Source organism: Camelus ferus, chromosome 10, assembly GCF_009834535.1.
Source record: "Camelus ferus isolate YT-003-E chromosome 10, BCGSAC_Cfer_1.0, whole genome shotgun sequence".
NCBI lineage: Eukaryota > Metazoa > Chordata > Mammalia > Artiodactyla > Camelidae > Camelus > Camelus ferus.
The window spans coordinates 58,067,230-58,087,680 of record NC_045705.1 but is presented as its reverse complement, the minus strand read 5'-3'; the positions used below and the strand labels follow the sequence as shown (position 1 = coordinate 58,087,680).

The 20,451-nt window shown below is 34.6% G+C and overlaps 1 protein-coding gene across 2 annotated transcripts in view; it reads left to right on the top strand.

The window, feature by feature from the left end:
* The window catches only part of FCHSD2 (FCH and double SH3 domains 2), a 194,330-nt gene that overhangs the window by 66,236 nt on the left and 107,643 nt on the right, over positions 1-20,451 (top strand). For both annotated transcript variants that reach the window (XM_006181609.3, XM_032489304.1), the window contains exons 5-6: positions 8,063-8,207; positions 15,801-15,934. In XM_006181609.3, the coding sequence (XP_006181671.1) occupies positions 8,063-8,207; positions 15,801-15,934 (279 nt within the window). The remainder of the gene's footprint in view (positions 1-8,062; positions 8,208-15,800; positions 15,935-20,451) is intronic.

Here is a 20,451-nt window from a genome sequence, read left to right as displayed (position 1 = left end):
ATTTCATTCTTTTTTATGGCTGAGTAGTATTCCATTGTGTGTATATTTATCACATCTTTCTTATCCATTCATCTGTTGATGGGCATTGAGCTTGTTTCCATGTCTTGGCTATTGTAATTAGTGCTGCTATGAACCTTGTGGTACATGTATCTTTCTGAGTTAAGACTTTTCTCTGAATATATGCCCAGGAGTGGGATTACTGGATCATATGGTAACTCTATTTTTAGTTTTTTAAGGAACCTCTGTACTGTTCTCCATAGTGGCTGCACCAGTTTATATTCCCACCAACAGTTATAGGAGGGTTCCTTTTTCTCCACACCCTCTCCAGCATTTATTATTTGTAGACTTATTAATGATGGCCATTCTGACTGGTGTGAGGTGATACCTCATTGTAGTTTTGATTTGCATTTCTCTGAATAATTAGTGATACTGAGCATCTTTTTAGTGTGCCTGTTGGCCATCTGTATGTCTTCTTTGGAGTAATGTCTGTTCAAGTCTAACATCCATTTTTGATTGGGTTGTTTTTTGTTGTTGTTGTTGATACTGGGCTGTGTGAGCTGTTTGTATATTTTCAGATTAATCCTGTGTCAGTCTCATCATTTGCAAATATTTTTTTTCCCATTCTGTAGATTGTCTTTTCATTTTGTTTGTGGTTTCCTTTGCTGTGCAAAAGCTTTTAAATTTAATTAGGTCCTATTTGCTTATTTTTGCTTTCATTTCCATTACTCTAGGAGACAAATCAAAAAAGAGATTGCTGCAGGCTATGTCAAAGCGTGTTTTGCCTATGTTTTCCTCTAGGAATTTTAGAGTATCAGATCTTCATTTAGGTCTTTAATCCATTTTGAGTTTATTTTTGTATGTGGTGTTAGAGAATGTTCTAATTTCATTCTTTGAAATGTAGCTGTCCAGTTTTCCCAGCACACTTATTGAAGAGACTGTCTTTTCTCCACTGTATATTCTTTCCTCCTTTGTCATAAATTGACCGTAAGTACTTTAGTCTATTTCTGGGCTTTCTCTCCTGTTCCATAGAGCTGTATATCTGTTTTTGTGCCAGTACCATTCTGTTTTGATTACTGTAGCTTTGTAGTATAGTTTGAAGTCAGAGTGTGATTCCTCCCACTCTGTTCTTCTGTATCAAGATTATTTTGACTATTCTGGCTCTTTTGAATTTCCATACAAATTTAAACATCTTTTTTTCCAGTTCTGTGTAAAATGCCATTGGTAATTTGATAGGAATTGCATTGAATCTGTAAATTGGCTTGGGTAACATGGCCATTTTAACAATACTGATTCTTCCAGTCCAAGAACATGATATACCTTTCCATCTGTTTGTGTTGTCTTCATTTTCTTTCATCAGTGTCTTACAGTTTTCAGAGTACAAGTCTTTTACCTCCCTATGTATGTTTATTTCTAGGTATTTTATTCTTTTTGATGTAATGGTAAATGAGAATGTTTCCTTAATTTCATTTGCTGATACTTCATTGTTAGTGTCTAGAAATGCAAAAGATTTCTATATACTAATTTTCTGTCCTGCAACTTTACCAAATTCATTGATGAGCTCTAGTAGTTTTCTGGTAGCCTTATTAGAATTTTCTATGTATAGTATCATGTCATCTGCAAACAGTGACAGTTTTACTTCTTTTCTAATTTGGATCACTTTTGTTTCCTTTTCTTCTCTATTGCTGTGGCTAAGACTTCCAAAACTATGTTGAATAAATGTGGCGAGAGTGGGCATCCTTGTCTTATTTCTGATCTTAGAGGAAATGCTTTCAGTTTTTCATCACTGAGTATGATGTAAACTGTGAATTTGTCATATATAGCCTTTATTATGTTGAAGTATGTTACCTCTTTGCCCACTTTCTGCCAAGTTTTTTATTATAATTGGATGTTGAATGTTACCAAAAGCTTTTTCTGCATCTATTGAGATGATCATATGGTTTTTATTCTTCAATTTGTTAATGTATCACACTGATTGATTTGCAGATATTGAAAAATCCTTGCATTCTTGGGATAAATCCCACTTGATCATGTTGTATGATCCTTTTAATATATTGTTGGAGTTGATTTGCTAGTATTTTATTGAGGATTTTTGCATCTGTGTTCATCAGTGGTATTGGCCTGCAATTTTTGTGTGTGTGTGATAACTTTGTCTGATTTTGGTATCAGGGTGATGGTGACCTCATAGAATGAGCTTGGAAGTGTTCCTTTCTCTGCAATTTTTGGAATCATCTCAGAAGGATTGGTGTTAACTCTTCTCTAAAATGTTTGGTAGAATTCACCTGTGAAAGCCACCTGGTTGTAGACTTTTGTTAGTTGGGAATTTTTTAATTACTGATTCAATTTCAGTACTAGTAATTGGTCTGTTCATATTTTCTATTTCTTCCTGGTTCAGTTTTGTAGATTGTGCCTTTCTACGAATTTGTCCATTTCTTCTAGGTTGTCCGTTTTACTGGCATATAGTTGCTCATAATAGTCTTTTATGGTCCTTTGTATTTCTGTGGTGTCATTTGTAACTTCTTTTTTGTTTCTGATTTTATTGATTTAGGCCCTCTCTTTTTTTCTTGATGAGTCTGGCTAAAGGTTCATGAATTTTGTTTATCTTTTCAAAGAACCAGCTTTTAATTTCATTGATCTTTTCTGGTTTTTTTTTTTTTTAAGCCCCTGTTTAATTTATTTCTGCTCTGATCTTTATGATTTCTTTCCTTCTACTAACTTTGGGTTTTGTTTGTTTTTCTTTCTCTGGTTGCTTTAGGCTTAAGGTTAGGTTGTTTTGAGATTTTTCTTATTTCCTGAGGTAAGCATGTATCACTATAAACTTCCCTCTTAGGGCTGCTTTTGCCGTGTCCCACAAGTTTTGGATCATTGTGTTTTCATTTTGGTTTGTCTCTAGGTATTTTTTTTTTTTATTTCTTCAGTATCTATTGGTTGTTTAGTAGTATGTTTAGCCTCCATATGTTTGTATTTTTGGCGTTTTTTTCTTGTAGTTGAATCTTAATGTCATAGTGTGTGGTCAGAAAAGATACTTAATATGATTGCAGTTTTCTTAAGTTTACTGAGGCTTGTTTTGTGGCCCAGCATGTGATATATCCTGGAGAACGTTTCACGTGTACTTAAGAATAATGTGTTTTCTGCTGCTTTGGGATGGAATCATCCAGATAGAAAATCAGTAAGGAAATACAGGCCTTAAATGATACATCATACCAGATGGACTAGTTAGACTGTGTACTATTGAGTGCCTACTGGCACTACCCAGACCCTGTTCTAGGTAGTGAGGATACACGAGTGAATAAAACAAAGCTTCTACTTCATGGAGCCTTCTTTCTAGTGATAGAAGACAAGACAATAGACATATGAGTAATTAAACATGTCAGTTGGTAATAAGGACAGTAAGCATAGTGAGAAGAATACTGACCACCAAGAAGTGGTTGGCACTGCAAGGGCTGTACTGTATAGAGCGTAGAATGTGGGGAGATAAGAACAAAAACAGAGAGGTCATTTAGGCAATTACAGTAATTTAGACACAAGATAGTGGTGGCTGAAAGCAGGGTAGTAGCTGTGGAAGAGATAGGCAGTAATCAAATTCCATTATATTTTTAAAGTCTAGTGAACCATATTTCTTACTGGATCAGATGTGGAATGTGAGAGAAAAAGGAGGAATCAATGACTCTAGGGGTTTTGGCTTGAGCAATTGGAAGGTTTGAGTAACTGTCAATGAGATGAAATAGATGATCAGAATTGATTTTAGGGAAATCAAGAATTTGGTTTTGAGCATGTTAGTTTTAAGTTGCCTACTAAATATCCAAGTTGGATAGGGAGGGGTTAGGGAAGATGTCTGAATTAAAAATTCAGGAATAGTCAGCATATTGACATTATTTAAAGCCAGGAGACTGGATGAGTATGTCCAAAGAGTGAATATGTAGTTACAGAAAAGAAGCTGACTGTGCAAACACTCCAGCATTCATGGGGCAATGAGATGGAGAGGAAGCAGCAGAGGAGACTAAACTGTGGCTAGTGGGGTAAGAGGAGACCAAGAAGAGTGATGTCCTGGAAGCCAAGTGAAGAAAGCATTTCAAGAAGGATAAACTTGGTCAGTGCTCCTGACTAATTGAATAATAGGCCCCAAACCTGAATTTGACTATTGGGATTAGCTAAAGGGAGATTTTTGGTGGTTGCGACAAGTAATTTCAGAATGGTGAATGTTAAAGCCTTATTTGAATTGAATCAAGAGAGACCAGGAGGAGAGTAAGTGGAAACAGTAATTTTAGACGGTTCTTTCAATGAGTTTTGCTGTTAAAGGGAACAGACATTGGGGTGGTAGCTAGAAAGAAATGGAGGCTAGAAAGAAATGGAGGGTTGATGGAAGGTTTTTTTTATATGGGAGATATTATTGCATTTTTATATGCTCATGAGAATAACCCTGTAGAGGTGGAAAAATTGGTATTGTAGGAAAAAGCACAATTACTGAATTGCTATTCTTGAGTGAGAGATTATATAGTATAGTATAAATGCAAAGGATTGGCCTTCAGAACAAGGTTAATTTATCAGAGTAAAAGGAGGGATGGCTGAGTGTATGGGTGCAGAGGCAGATAGATAGATAGGTATGGTGGGAGCATGTGGACATTGTCTTTTATCTTTATTGTCAGCTGAAAGTGGGGTCATATTAAAGGTTTGAGATGAGAGGAGAAGGTGGGAGATAATTATTTAGAGGAGCAAGAGAATAAGTGAGTTAGGGGAATGTAGTAAGATTGCTGGGTAGCACCCAAGGGGGGTGACTAGAATTTATGTGACGTCAATTTAAAGTGAAACCAGGCAGCATGATTATTGATTTCTCCAGCATTGTTCTGTTGCACAGACTTTGATATGGTGTAAACAGAATTTTGGATTTAACCAAGGTTTTGGGTTTTCCATAATGATGGAAAGAGAGTAGGCAAGGATAATAGGGTGTACATACGAGGTGATTATAATTGTGGACCATGAAATCTAGGCTGGGTAAGGAGCTGTAAAGGAAGATTATGAGAGGGAGTAAGAGACCGTATAGGAAGGTAGGATCAAATGGATCATGGGCTCTGATCGGGTTGAGTAATTGTAGAGTGAGAATCCTAAAGGAAGTGAGTGGAAATAGGAGGTGTTAGTCATAGATTAGATGATTAAATTGGGATTAGAGCAGAGGAGTAGTTATTGATAATGGCAAAGTCTAGGTTATGACCATAAGAGTGCTGTTTCCTGGTGAATAGCTGTAGAAAAATTTCACAACCTCTCTGAGCCTTACTTTTCTACTCTACAAAATGGGGATAATGCCTATTTTACAAAGTTGTCATGAGAATTAAATGATATGATAAATGTAAAATACATGATATAGTGCCTATCATGTGATAGGTTCTTAAAAGAATTTCCTTCCTTTCTTTTATAATTTTCAGCCTCATTTCCTGACCTGAGCAGAATAGCAAAATACCATAAATGCTTGATACTTTTCCTTATGCTTCAAAATTGTATATGTGAAGCCTAGTGAAATAAAATTTTTAAAAAATCACTCTATGACCCATTATTATTTTTCTTCAATTGGGATGAAAAATACCACTACTACTGGAACTATCACTATTATGTTAATAGAAGTATTTCTATTTCTTCTGCAATTCTGTGACTATTACTATTTATTCATTTCAAGAATCTCTGTGGTAAGGATTTTCATATCACTTGCATTTAATTGTTAAAATAGCCCTGTAAGCTACATGGTGCTGGTATTTTTTGCTATTTTTCCATTTGCCAATTGAAGAAATGGAAGTATGGTGAGGTGTGCTACATATGATTATATTGGTTAACTAGAACTTGAATCCAGGTCTTCTGACTGACAGTTAACTGAATTTTGTGCTTTTCACGGTGTCTCATTGTTGAGTATATGTTTGCCTGCTATTTGTCTAATAATCTCTAAAGGTCTCTTTTTAAATTCTATAATGAAAGGATTTTCCCTTTTATTTTATAGTCCTCATAATTTATTCATACATCCATTCATTCACTTTCTTCATTCAACACATTCTTATTATAACCTTTCTAAATGTTAGACTATGTCCTAGGCCCTGGGAATACAATAGTGAGAAAGACACCCCTGTCTTCATGAAATTTCCACTATAGTAAGAGGGACAGACATTAACTAACAATTATATAAAAATATTTACAATTGAAAGAAAAGTGCTAGAGCCGTGTGAACAAGTAACTGAGACGGCCTTGACTGAGTCTGTGCATTGACGTGGTGGTGATCATGAGATTTCCCTAAGGAAGTTACATTAAAGCTGAGATTTGAAGGATGATCAGCAATCAACTAGGTGAAGGAGTAAAAGGAAAGAGGGTGCTGCTGAAGGGGATAGCATGGATGAAGGGCTTCTTCCTTATTCCCCTCGTTCTGCTCTTCCTTCACTCCTTCCTTTGGATTACAGTTCATAATGGTTGTTTCTCATTTTCATTATGATTTTAAAATGTATTTCAAGTATAAGTTAATAGTTACAAAGCGTGGTAGTGAATTTTTCTCTCAGTGCATTCTCTAAGAAAATAAATTATTTGGGTCACTTAGAAGCTCTCCTGTGGTGAGTTTACATTCTAGATTTCATTGGTAGTCATGCAGTAAGGCCATTAATTTTGCTGTTCTTTTTTTCCCAGTCTTACTGAAAAACAATTGACATCACTGTATAAGTTTAAGGTGTATAGCATGATAGTTTGATTTACATATATTGTGAAATGACTGTCATAGTAGGTTTAGTTATTTATTATCTCATGTTTATTTTACTGTTCGTAAGTCCATCGCTGCTTTTATGCTGACAGTTTTTGCTGACACAACAGACTAGATCTTTTTTCCAAAGGGAAAGTAACATACCTCTGCTTAAATAAGTGAATATTTCCATCTAAACCGATACATTTGGTGAATTACACAAACTACTAATCCATTACACAAACTGGTCATTTCCTTGGTTGAAAAATACAGTTGCAAGTTTTTTTAGTTTCAAGTAGGCTGGAGACCCAGGCAATTTTTCTTTTTCTTGTTTTCCTGCTGTCATCTACTGACCCACAGCTGGCATTTTATGTAGCACATGGTTTCACACATTGCTATAGTAGGAAATCCACATGACACAAGAAGGAAAATCTTAGGGAGATGAATATTATAATCTTCAGGGCAAATATCTCTTTTTAAAAACAAAATACCATTCATTGTTGTGATAAGTTATAAAATATGTTTATAACTATTATAAGAGCATATTAGAACTGACTCAGGCATTTAGCAAAACAGAAAAGAAGGTTTGAAAAGGAAGTTGGCTACAGAAAGTAAAGGATAAATCATTCTTTGACTTTGCTGAAAGATTGCTAAGAGCACATTTATCAAGCAAAGGTGATGGGACTTGCTTGGAATGACTCCAAGTCACAGTTTGATGCTGGGTAAGCATCAACAGATGTAGAGTATTGATGCTGTAGACTTCTTTTGTCTGACAAATAGATTTCGCAAGCACATTAACAATTGTTCTCGACTTATTTTTTCAGCCACATCAGTTTATGTAACAGAGCAAAATTATATAGTTGAAAGAAAATATACTTTAGAGATACCCAACCTTCATCTGTATCTCAGTACTACCACATTCTTGTGTGATCTAGAGTGATTCTCTAAATCTCTCTGAGCCTCAGTCACCTCATCTGTAAAATAAGGGAAATACTTTAATGAAATAATGAAATTTGATATTCATAACGATGATCCTGAAAAAGTGAAAGACCCGGACAGTCTGAATTATTCACCAATCTTTATAGTGTTAGCTTTGTCTAAAATTGTAATTCTTGTATCACTTTAGTCCAGTATCAAGAATAGCTGATGAGTCAAAACAGTCCACTGCCAAGCTATAGAGGAATAGAGTGTATGCCATGTTTCTACTTGTTAAAAATTACTACCTATGAATCAATATAAATACACTTTTAATTATAAAGAAAACATTCGTTCTGCTTGTCAGTACTAACCAGTGAGCATAAGGTTAGGCAACTTTGTCTTCCTTTTCTCTGTCTAATACTTTCTGTCCCTCTTTGAATTTAGGAGCATGTATCCTGTTTGGAAATCTTTTCTCGAGGGAACAATGCAGGTAGCCCAGTCTCGGATCAATATATGTGAAAACTATAAAAACTTCATTTCTGAGCCTGCAAGGACAGTGAGAAGCTTAAAAGAACAGCAACTAAAAAGGGTATTGTTTCTATTTGTTCTTTTCCTGTATGCATTTTTATATCTCACTACTACATTTATAATATGCAAAATTATGTAAAATTGCATTTAACAGTTAAAATTTTTCTTTATGGTCTAAATGTTTGTGATTTCCACATGGGTTTTCTTATTTCAGCATGTTACTAGAACTTTCTGATTTCCACACGTTCCCTCTAACTACTATATGTTATTAACTGACAAAGGTGAGTGTAGTTTGAATCTGTGGACATTCTGAAAGCTCAGTAAACACATTTTACAAATGCCAGTTTTCAGCTTAACTCAAGTAAATAGATCTACTTAGCTTCGTAATATTGGTATAGTTTGGTGTATGTTAAAATAGTTACAATATTACTAATCCTACTAAGTCTTGAGAAAATTTGTCTTAGTTTCAACTTGACCCATTTTGCATAATATTAAAGGAAGTTGACACATTTTGATCATATATAGCAAACTTATTGCCAAAAATGGTGTACTCTAAAGTTTAATTATATAGGTTACGTAAGATAAAAGTTTTTAAATAGATCTTTCTTTGATTTTACAGAATTTTTTAAATTCATAGAAAAAATCATATTAAATGTGATTTTTATGAAAAGCTTGCTGTTGAAAGTAAGTGATTGAATTGTATCCTTTTTGGAAGTAGTTACAAAAATAGAGATTATCATGATGCCTAATAAATAATTAAATTTTTCTTATGGAAGCATTAATACTTTAGAAAATATTAAAGTAATTATTTAAGGAAATATTTCACAAGCCATCCAAACAAATATCAAATATTTTGATTCTAATTGTCATTTGGATTTTCACTACATTTTTATAAACAAAAACTAAAAAAACTAATCTTTCTTGTTTGCCAAAGATAATTTTAGTAGCATGAAATCAATATGTTAAATCTGTATTGTGTGTACGTAAAATTTTAATCTCTATTGAGCATTCATGTAATATTCGTGGGTTTTAACATATTTATATAAGAATGCCTTTGTTTTATCTTTGCTCAAAATTACCTCTTTCACAACAAACATGGTGAATAAGCTACATGACCACTGACCAAACAATGCTTTCGAGTTGGAAGAAAATATGTTGTCTGTGTGTATGTATGTGTGTGTATATCTATCCATGCATGCAGAGAAAGGGTGGGAGATGGGGTAGTGAATTAATACTAGTGTAACTTCCTAGATGGGAGGAAAAACGATGTTTCAGATAGCCAGTGCATTCACTAAATCTAATTGAATTATTGGAAAATTCTACCTTTCTCAATATCAGAATATTTTGAAAGAAGTAGCTATTTGTATTCTTCTCAGCCTGAAATTAACCAACATTCTTGGGCAACGAATGTTTGGTGAGATTTGACAAGTGCTCATATTTGTAAATTAACTTGCTTTATATTATAGCTGATAATAATGATGTTTATGTTTTATCTAAGCAGTCGTTAAGTACTAAGAACATATTGAGTGTACCTGTCAGGACTCTGAAAGTATAGATGACAGAAACTTACTCTAAACTGGCTTAAGCCAAGAAGGAGGTGTATTAGCTTATATAACTAGAAATTTCTGCATAGATGGAACCCAAGCAGAGATGGATCCAGGTGCTCAAATGGTATTAGAATTCAGTCTTTATTCCCATCCATTAGCTCTGCTTTCCCCAATGGCTTCAGTCTTTAGCAGCTCTCTCCACGTGATGGCCCCCAAAGTGCCAGATTTATAAATCTTACCGCTAGCAATCCCACATTTTCCACTTTGCCAAAAGTCCAACAAAACTAACAAATTGGGGCTCATTGGCTTATCTTGGGTTGTAGAGGTTACAGTCCTCATGTAAACCACATGGACTAAAAAATGGGGAAAGATGATTCTCCAAAGGAAAGTTGAGGTAAGTTCCCAAAGGAGCAAGCAGAAGCAACACATAGCACAACAATTGGCTTCTATAATTGTATTTCCCAAACTTTATAACAAATTGACTCCACATAGGATCAGAAGTCATCTGTACTTGTTCCTTTGCTTTTCCAATTCTTCCTCCCACTTTTTTTTTTTTTTTTTTGCCTCTTTTGGATTAATCTTGTGTTTTTTTTCTTTTCTTCTTTTTTATTTTAGGGTAATAAGAACACTTAACATGAGATCTATACTCAATAGACTTTTTAAGTGTGCACTATAGTATTGTTATCTATAGGCAGAATGTTGTACAGCGATCTCTAGAACTTTTACTCATTTTGTACAGCTGAAATTTTGTACATGTTGATTTGCAACTCCCTCTTTCCTCTTCTTACATTCCCTGTGAACCACAATTCTGTTCTTTGCTTCCATGAGTTTGACTGTAAATGTAAATGGCATCATGTAATACTTGTCCTTCTGTGACTGGCTTATTTCCCTAAGTATAGTGTCCTCTGCTTCATCCATGTTATTGCATATTGCATATCCTTTTTAAGGCTGAATAATATTCCATCGTGTGTATGTACCACATTTTTTAATACATTCATGCATTGATCCACATTCTGGTTGTTCCCACATTTTGACTTTTGTGAATAATACTGCTTTGAACATGGGAGTGCTAAAACCACTTCAAGATCCTGATTTCACTTCTTTTGTATAAATACCTAGAAGTGGAATTGCTGGATCATATGGTACTTCTATTTTTAATTCTTTGAGGAACCACTATATTGTTTTCCATGACAGCTGCACCATTTTGCATTCCCACCAACAGTGCACAAGTATTCTAGTTTCCCCAAAACTTTGCCAATGCTTGTTGTCATTTGTTTTTTTGGTAATAACCATCCTAACAGATGTGAAGTAACAGCTCAGTGTGGTTGTTGATTTGCAATTTCCCTGATGATTAGTGACATTGAGCAATCTTATACTTTTTATTATCAGCTTTTTCCACTGTTAGTTTTTTAATTTTAAAATCTTGTTATTCTTTTAGTTAATTACCTTAGACATTCCAGTGTGCCTCCCTAACTTATTACAGTTTACCTTGAATTGGTACTGTTACTTCTCTCCAGACTTTACTCTAAATTAGCTTATGAAAGTCTACTGTGAATTAGTGTTTTACCACCTTATGAACAATATAAAAATGTCTTAATAGTATAATCCATTTATACCCCCATTATGGCTTTTGTGCTGTTAGAACTTTTGACTCTGTGTATTTTGCACTTCTTTTCAATTTTCTGTATTAATACCCTTTTTTCTCTCTGTAGATCAGTCTAGTGTACTCTGTACTTCTCTGTGCTTTAGCGATATCTTGAGGTTGATTAATACTCTGTTCTGCTATTTTTTAAAATTTTATTTGTTTTTTAAATTTTATTTTATTGAAGTAGAATTGATTTATAATATTGTGTTAGTTTCAGGGGTACAGCAAAGTAATTTAGTTATTTATATATTTTTAGATTATTTTCATTATAAGTTATTATAAGATATTGAATATAGTTACCTGTGCTATACAGTAAATCCTTGTGGCTTATCTATTTTATGTATAGTAATTTGTATCTGTTAATCCCATACTTATAATTTATCCCTCCTCCCATCCCTTTCCCCTTTATTAACATAAATTTGTTTTCTATGTCTGTGAGTCTGTTCCTATTTTGTATATAGATTTATTTATATTATTTTTTCAGATTCTACATATAAGTGATAGCATATAATATCTGTCTTTCTCTATCTGACTTATTTCACTTAGTATGATATTCTCTAGGTCCATCCATGTTGCTGCAAATGGCAATATTTCATTATTTTTTATGGCTGAGTAGTATTCCATTGTATATATACCAGATCTTCTTAAATGAAATCATCTGTTGTTGGGCATTTGGGTTATTTCCATGTCTTGGCTATTGTAAATAGTACTACAGTGCTGTTCTGCTATTTCTAATCTGCTTTTAAAACTTACCTTTTGGAATCTTAGTGTAATTTTCAGTTGTAGAATTTTTATTTGATTTTTTAAAAATACAGTCCACACTTCTGGTGCAACTCTCCATGGTTTGTCTTTATCCTCTTAAATATGTTGCTTCTAGTCTCTGTTTTATAATTCCACTATCTGAACCACTGTTCATCTCTTTTTATTGTTTACTGGGGTATTTTGTTTCTTTTGTTTTGGTTATTTGAGACTACTGTTTTAGTAGGCATCACAGTGCTGGACATTGTGGGGAAAAATTGTAGAGGCTCTGGAAGATGTTTTCTGTTTCCAAAGAGAGTTAGGTTTTCTGACAGGTAGACAGAATCCTATCAGATCTCCTTGATTCTATTAGGGTCTGGTTTTAGGCTTTTTAGGGCTGATCTGTTTCACTTTTGTCCCTATTCCTGGGATCTTAACTGAAAGTATGGGGTGCTTACCAAAGCCTTTCTGCTCTGACAAGACTTAGACTCCAGCCTTTGTCTTCTCAACATCCTGTAGCTGCTCTGATCCTCTGTTAACTGTTCAGCTCATTAGCCTTTCAGTTACTGTTCTTTCCTGAATTTCTTGGAGTTTCACCCCATACATGCCATTTAGAAGTCAATTGATGACTTAGGGGGAAATTGCATACAGATTTTTGGGCTTACTTCTCTGTAGTACCCTTCTTTCAAGATCTAGCCTTTCAAGTTCCTACTCTTTCAGCATCCTCAAACTCCAACCTCTGTTTCCACAGTCTAGTGAAAAAAACCACTTTCTGTTTATATCCTACTTCTTTGTGCCATGATTCAACACCTGCCCAAAGGAAAAAGGCAAATTGATTGTAGAGCTTACCTATCTGTGCTTCTCTTCTCCCAGATATAACAGTCCCTTGAGTCCAGTGTGTATTGCTGTTCTTTACTTTCATTTTTATTCCTGTCTTCAAGTCATTAGCAAGCCTATCTATCCTAATATCAGTATCATACTCAGGGATCATACTTTTAATTTCTTCACTAGGATCCTAAATTATAATATTCAAATTTACCATCATTTTGTGTGTGTCCTTAGCCCTAATGTAAACTTACACACTCATTTCTCTGTCTGCTCTGTGCTGATAACTCTTATGAAAGAACTAGGCGTATATCACATCAAAACTTTTCTTAACATAGATATTATTAAGCTTCTTATTAAGTATATAATTTGGTCCACCTCAGAAAATTGGATTCCTACAGAAAAAAAAATTATTTTAAAAGTTAGAAAGGAAATCCTAGGTAATCTAGTCCCCTGCAAATTAAATTTGATGGCTTTTTATTTAATAAATATTTTTGATATTTTTCTATGTGCAGGCATTTTCTTTTGAGGAAGAACCCAAATTACTCTCACTTGAAATAGTTTACTTGGGTGATGGAAAACATTTGATTATGGTTTTACTGAGTGCTAGGGAAGAAAGGGTCACAAAAGATCTCTTCACTGTGCTCACAGGTTGTCTATAATGGTGTTTGATAAACAGTATCTTAGAAAATTATGTAAAGGGGAAAAGCAAGTAGAAATAGAATCAACCAAAGTTTTCTAATGAGAATTTTTTTTAGAAGTCCTTTAAAAAATAGAAATTATAAAATCCAGATGATATTGTGGCACATATAGAAAGTAATTTAATTAATAACCTTTTATAGATGAAAATGAAGTAAGTAATCTCTGTAAGATGTTTTGTTACCCAAGACTAAGGAGAGATGTCTTGTGCTTCAGAGGGTAGAGATATAATATGTGCTTATGTACAGGTACCCGCGGTGTTGACTGTGTGGATATACTGAGATCCTATCCACATGGTTTGTAATCCTCAGGAAAACCTTTGACCTAATATGTTTTGTTTCCTCTCAAAATATTCAAATTAGCAGACCCTTTCAGTGCTTATATATCACCATGGTTAGTTTTTCTGAGGCCAAGTTTCATTGTTTCCAGTGAACATTTTGGATATAGATACCCTACACCTGATTCCTCTTTTAAATAATCTGTCCCATTTCCCCATTAAACCCAGTCATGTTTTTCAGACTTCATCCCAGTTCCTGGTTCTTAATATATAATTGTAGCCGTGGAGCATTCTCTTAGCTCTTTACACATGCAAACATGGCATTACTGAGATATTTAGCACTTCTCTATAGGCATGTCAGGCTGTCACGGTATTATTCATTAAACAAGAGATTTGTGTATGGGAAGGACTATTAAAAATTAAGGAGAAAGAAGAAGGATTTTTCTGTAAGATAAAAGCATATTATTTTAGTATGTCTAAATAATGAAATACTATTCAGCCAGAAAAAGGTGTGAAGAATTAATATGTGATACAACATACATGAACCCTGAAAACATTATGCTAGGTGAAAAAAGTGAAACATATAAGACCTCATATTAGATGATTCCATTTAAACACAATGTCCAGAATAGGAAATTCATGGAGACAGAAAGTAGATTAGTGGTTGCTAGGGTCTAGGGGTAGGTAGAAATGAGAGTGACTGCTAATGGGTCTGGGGTTTCTTTTTAGGGTAATGAAAATATTCTGGAATGAGATAGTGGTAATGGTTGTATAACCTTGTGAATATACTAAAAACCACTGAATTGTGCACTTTAAAAAGCGCACAGTTTCATGGTATGTGAGTTATATGTCATTTTATTAAAGTTTACTATTTTAAGGTAAAGTATCTCTATGTGAAACCTTAACACAGTTATCATAAAACTAAGGTACATACTGTAATGGGTTACATGGTAAATAATATCATCACTTTCTCACTTTGGGTAAGCTATTTAACCTTTTAAAGTCTGTTTCTTCATCTTAAAATGGTACTGATGTGAATACTTTTATCACAGAGTTGTTTCGAGAACTAAATGTGATAATACCTATGAAGTGCTAAACATAGTGCATTGTACTTGTGCAATGCCCTTAGAGAGTCTTAAATGTAACTAAACGTTCAAAGACCAGACCTGGCATGAGGTATACCTAGAAGGACATTAGGACAGGGAACACAGTTAACCCACAGGGCGGCATCCAGCCTTAGTAGAATTAGTTCTCCCACCAGTGTATGCTTCAGTATACATAGCTAATCGGAGTTACTCTGTTTAGTCCCCAGTTGACAGATCTGGGATGAGGGAATAAGACTTACATGTGCAGGGATAGCCACAGGCCCTAAAGAAGATAAAAATCTTTTATTGCAATTCTATAGACAGAGCTTCCAAGGTCCCTGTGAGGGGCATGTCCAGATACATATGAATCACGATACTCACAGAAGCCCAAAGCCAAGACTTCTCCATCAGATGCTTATAGCTCATTTGTAGTTTCTCCCAAGTTGATGCAATTTACCTATCAGATAAAGTCATATTTATTAATAGTATTGCCAAATAACACAGTTGAGATTGTGTCCCCACCAGGTTTCTATTGAAACACAGACCATTTTCACTGTTGCTCTTCTTATGCCTTAGATTAATGTTAGTTATCAGGAGCACTTAGAGGTTATTTCTAAAAGCAAAGTTGTTAAGCAAATGGTAGCACTATTCGATGCATTACTTGAGATGGGAGTACCAGCTGTTCACTGGATTTCAGTTTGCAATTTGAAGGATGCCAAAAGTGCTGATTCTTCTCCTGGGTTTCCATCCTGAGGGCATAGCACATAGTCCTTAGGACAAACTCTTGTCTGTAAGCCTGAAGACTAAAATCATAATAATTGCACTTTGTATTTTACAGTGTGTGGACCAGTTGACAAAGATCCAAACTGAATTACAAGAGACAGTGAAAGATTTAGCTAAAGGCAAGAAGAAGTACTTTGAGACTGAACAGATGGCTCATGCAGTACGAGAGAAAGCTGACATCGAGGCAAAGTATGTGTTTTAGCGTTTCTGAAAAAGTGATTATGCAAATAAATGTTATTTTTGTCCATACTTTGTTTTCTGTTAATACAGGGCATAGACTTATTCTTAGGCTATGTTGGTTTCATCTATAAATGACCTATAAATGTTATATACTTTAGATCAAATTTTTCTTTTATTTTGGCCAATTTTATTTAAATTAATATAAGCAAAATGGGAATATTTGATCAGTCAGTTTTCACATTAAATTGAATTTTGAAAGGGAAAGAAGACAAACATTGTATTGGAAGCTTAGTAAAAGTCTAGTTAAAGTTGCTATGGTGTCTGAATATCAGTTTTAGAGCCTCATTTTTCTCATGCTAGACTAAATCAATTGTAGTTAAAAATCCCTGATCCTCAATATACCATTGAAGGGTCATGGACACATCAAGTGAACAAGAGCACTGACCTCAATATAGAAACTCTTCCCCAGAATTTTTCTAGTGTGAAATCCTAACACATATACTTTTTATGTATGCTTTAGCAACTGTGTGTAAATTTTACTTTCAATATATGTGAATAACAAGTTCTTTATTTTGAGAATAATTAGATAAAGAAGGAGCTGGCAATTGATAACAGAAAGAAACACAAATCTAGCAGTAAAGATTTTTGTAGTAACGACTTGAGGAAAGATTAAAATTTTTCTGAGAAAAAAATGAACCTGTGTTAGAATGGGACTCTGAAGATAATCTGTGAGGAAAGATGAGACTTCTGATTGCTGAGCTCACGGATGGAAAATGTAGGAGTTTGAGCCCCTAGTCATGAAATCAGAAAGGCAGTGAACACTTATACAGACTAGGAAGGAGTAGGGGGTATCTTCCTAATATGTTTTTTTATCTGCAGGAAATTAAGCAATCTCGTAAGTATCTTGTGAAAATTTAGGGGCTCCTGAAAAGTTTATTTAGTACCAAGAGATGTTAAATGAATACTCATAAAGTGCTTAATGTCACTGGGAAACATATTTAATATTTCCCTGGCTTAGTTTATTGTCTTTATCATTGTATTTTTATAAGCATACAAATATTTCCTATACTTTTATAAAGTCACTGAACCCATCTTCCCAGTAAGACCTGAAGTTTTTAAGAGTAGGTGTTCTCCATTAGATATATCCTGTCATGGTGGTTTTTAAGAACTTGTTTTTCTAAAACTCTCAGGGATTCTAGAACAGAGAATCGATAGATTTGTAGAGCATATATGAATACCTACTTTAGCCAAGGCCCACAGGGTGAAAATGAGGACAGTTGTGGGGCTGTTCCTGAGAAGTGTGGATTTGACAGGGTCTAATTCACAGATGCTGCTTTCTAATATGGCCCAAAGTCAAAGAGGCTATAGCAAATTAGGCATTTTATTTCAATGTGTAACTTTTCTGGAAAATTAATTCTACAGCAGAGTAAGAAATGCCTCTTTATCTTCACTCACTGGTTATTGAGTGATTATATTGGGTCCTATGGATATAGAAATGAATAAGATAAGCTTTACCCTCAAGAAGTTTAAAGCCACCCAGGGCAGAACTAGAACAAATCATAATAAAATTTATATGGAACCGTCAAAGACCTAGAATTGCCAAAGCATTACTGAAGAGAAAGAAAGAGGCTGGAGGAATAACTCTCCCAGACTTCAGACAATACTATAGAGCTACAGTCATCAAGACAGCATGGTATTGGTACCAAAACAGACATATAGGCCAATGGAACAGAATAGAGAGCCCAGAAATGAACCCACAAACTTTTGGTCAACTAATCTTCAACAAAGGAGGCAAGAATATACAATGGAATAAAGACAGTCTCTTCAGCAAATGGTGTTGGGAAAACTGGGCAGCAGCATGTAAAGCAATGAAGATAGAACACTCCCTTACACCATACACAAAAATAAACTCAAAATGGATCAAAGACTTAAACATAAGACAAGATACAGTAAACCTCCTAGAAGAAAATATAGGCAAAACATTATCTGACATACATCTCAAAAATGTTCTCTTAGAGTAGTCTACTCAAGCAAAAGAAATAAAAGCAAGAATAAACAACTGGGACCAAATGAAACTTACAAGCTTCTGCACAGCAAAAGAAACCATAAGTAAAACGAAAAGACAACCTACGGAATGGGAGAAAATTTTTGCAAATGAAACCAACAAAGTCTTGATCTCCAGAATATATAAGCAGCTCATAATGACTTAATTAATAAGAAGCAAACAACCCAATCCAAAAATGGGCAAAAGACCTAAACAAGCAGTTCTCCAAGGAAGACATACAAATGATCAATAGGCACATGAAAAAATGCTCAATATCACTAATTATCAGAGAAATGCAAATCAAAACTACAATGAGGTATCACCTCACACCAGTCAGAATGGCCATCATTCAAAAATCCACAAATGACAAATGCTGGAGAGGCTGTGCAGAAAGGGGAATCCTCCTACACTGCTGGTGGGAATGCAGTTTGGTGCAGCCACTGTGGAAAACAGTATGGAGATTCCTCAAAATACTAGGAATAGACTTACCATATGACCCAGGAATCCCGCTCCTGGGCATATATCCAGAAGGAACCCTACTTCAGAATGACACCTGCACCCCAATGTTTATAGCAGCATTATTTACAATAGTCAAGACATGGAAACAGCCTAAATGTCCATCAACAGATGACTGGATAAAAAAGAAGTGGTATATTTATACAGTGGAATACTACTCAGCCATAAAAACCGACAACATAACACCATTTGCAGCAACATGGATGCTCCTGGAGAATGTCATTCTAAGTGAAGTAAGCCAGAAAGAGAAAGAAAAATACCAAATGAGATCACTCATATGTGGAATCTAAAAAAAACCCAACCAAACAAACAAAGCATAAATACAAAACAGAAATAGACTCATAGACAAAGAATACAAATTTGTGGTTGCCAAGGGGGCCGAGGGTGGGAAGGGATAGATAGGATTTCAAAATTGTAGAATAAACAAGATTATACTGTATAGCACAAGGAAATATACACAAGATCTTATGGTAGCTCGCAGAGAAAAAAATGTGATAATGAATATACATATGTTCATGTATAATTGAAAAATTGTGCTCTACACTGGGATTTGACACAACAGGGTAAAGTGGTTATAAATCAATTAAAATTGTTTAAAAAAAAAGAAGTTTAAAGCCTAGAATTAAAGACAAATGTATTTTAAAATAAATTTATGATTTGTTTATTCACAGTAAATGCAAAGATATTAATTGCCTAAAGTCACTCGTCTACTAATTAATTAATTTTAGTGATTGTTTGGAAACACTGTTGTGGGAGCATAGAAAGAAGAGAGAGATTAATTTTGCCTAAAGGAAAAGAAAGCCTTTATAGAAGAAGTGATATTTACAGTCTTGAAGAATGATTTTTCTAAGTAGAGATGAGAAGGAGTCAGGAAGGGGAAGTGAAAACTGGACTACATATAGTTTTGAAAGATGATTTGACAGAGATGTATACATTAGGAGAGAGCATAGAAGGAAGGGAACATACAGTTTGAAGGGAAGAATGAGTTCCATTTTGGATATGTAGTTCTAAAGAACTTTGGGGACCTTTTGGTGAATAATAGTTGGTAGGGGGTTATTTTTCTGACTCTCAGATGAGAATTTGGGCCTGAAGATCTTGCTTGGGGGTGAGTTGCCTATAAGATAGTGGTTAAAGTGATGAAATCATATATAAAATGAGATGAGAAGTTGAGTTTGAAACCCTAAGGAACATTAACATCTGGAAGGTAGATGGGGAATAGGAGTGTACAGTATAGTTCATTGTTTGTATATATTTTATTTGTATAGATCATAATCTTTGAGGACAGAAACTGTATTGTCTTATCTATTACTCGTACCTTCTTCAGTACCATACAAGGATTATGTGAGGATTAGCAAATGGAGCAGAGCCAGAAATTTAAATCCTTATTTTGGGAAATCCAGATGCAACTCAGACTATTTAGATAATGACTACAAAGAAAGGAGAAATGAGAATACTCCATAGTTTTTCTTAACCCTGACAGGCTCTCTCAAGTTTTAAAAGCCTTTGCTTTTCTAGATCAAAATGAGTATAGGAATCTGATTAATAAAAACAAACAAAAACCCCATCAAAAAATATGGCAAGGTAGAAAATAACGGGAATATCTTAGACTCAGCTTTTTTTTCCCTGAGCAGTGAGGAAGTAGTTGGGATACATATTTGTACATCCCTGAGTCTTTATGTCTCATTAGAAAGATGAGAGGTTGCTTTTCCTATCCTCCACACACTTGCTCTGCAGAGACTGGCTCGCTCTGTCTTCTAATCCCAGATGGTCTGCAGATTTACTTCGGATTATGGCATAGCTTCCAGCACATATGTTGACTTCTCTCATGGCAATCGCCATGACACTGCAGTCAAGACAAACACTTCAGCTTTAAAAAAAACCACTGATCGTGAAGTGTTGGTTGTTCCTTAGCATTTGTCTCTTGACTTTCTCCTTATCTCTAGTTGCTTGAGTAAAATCAATGTAT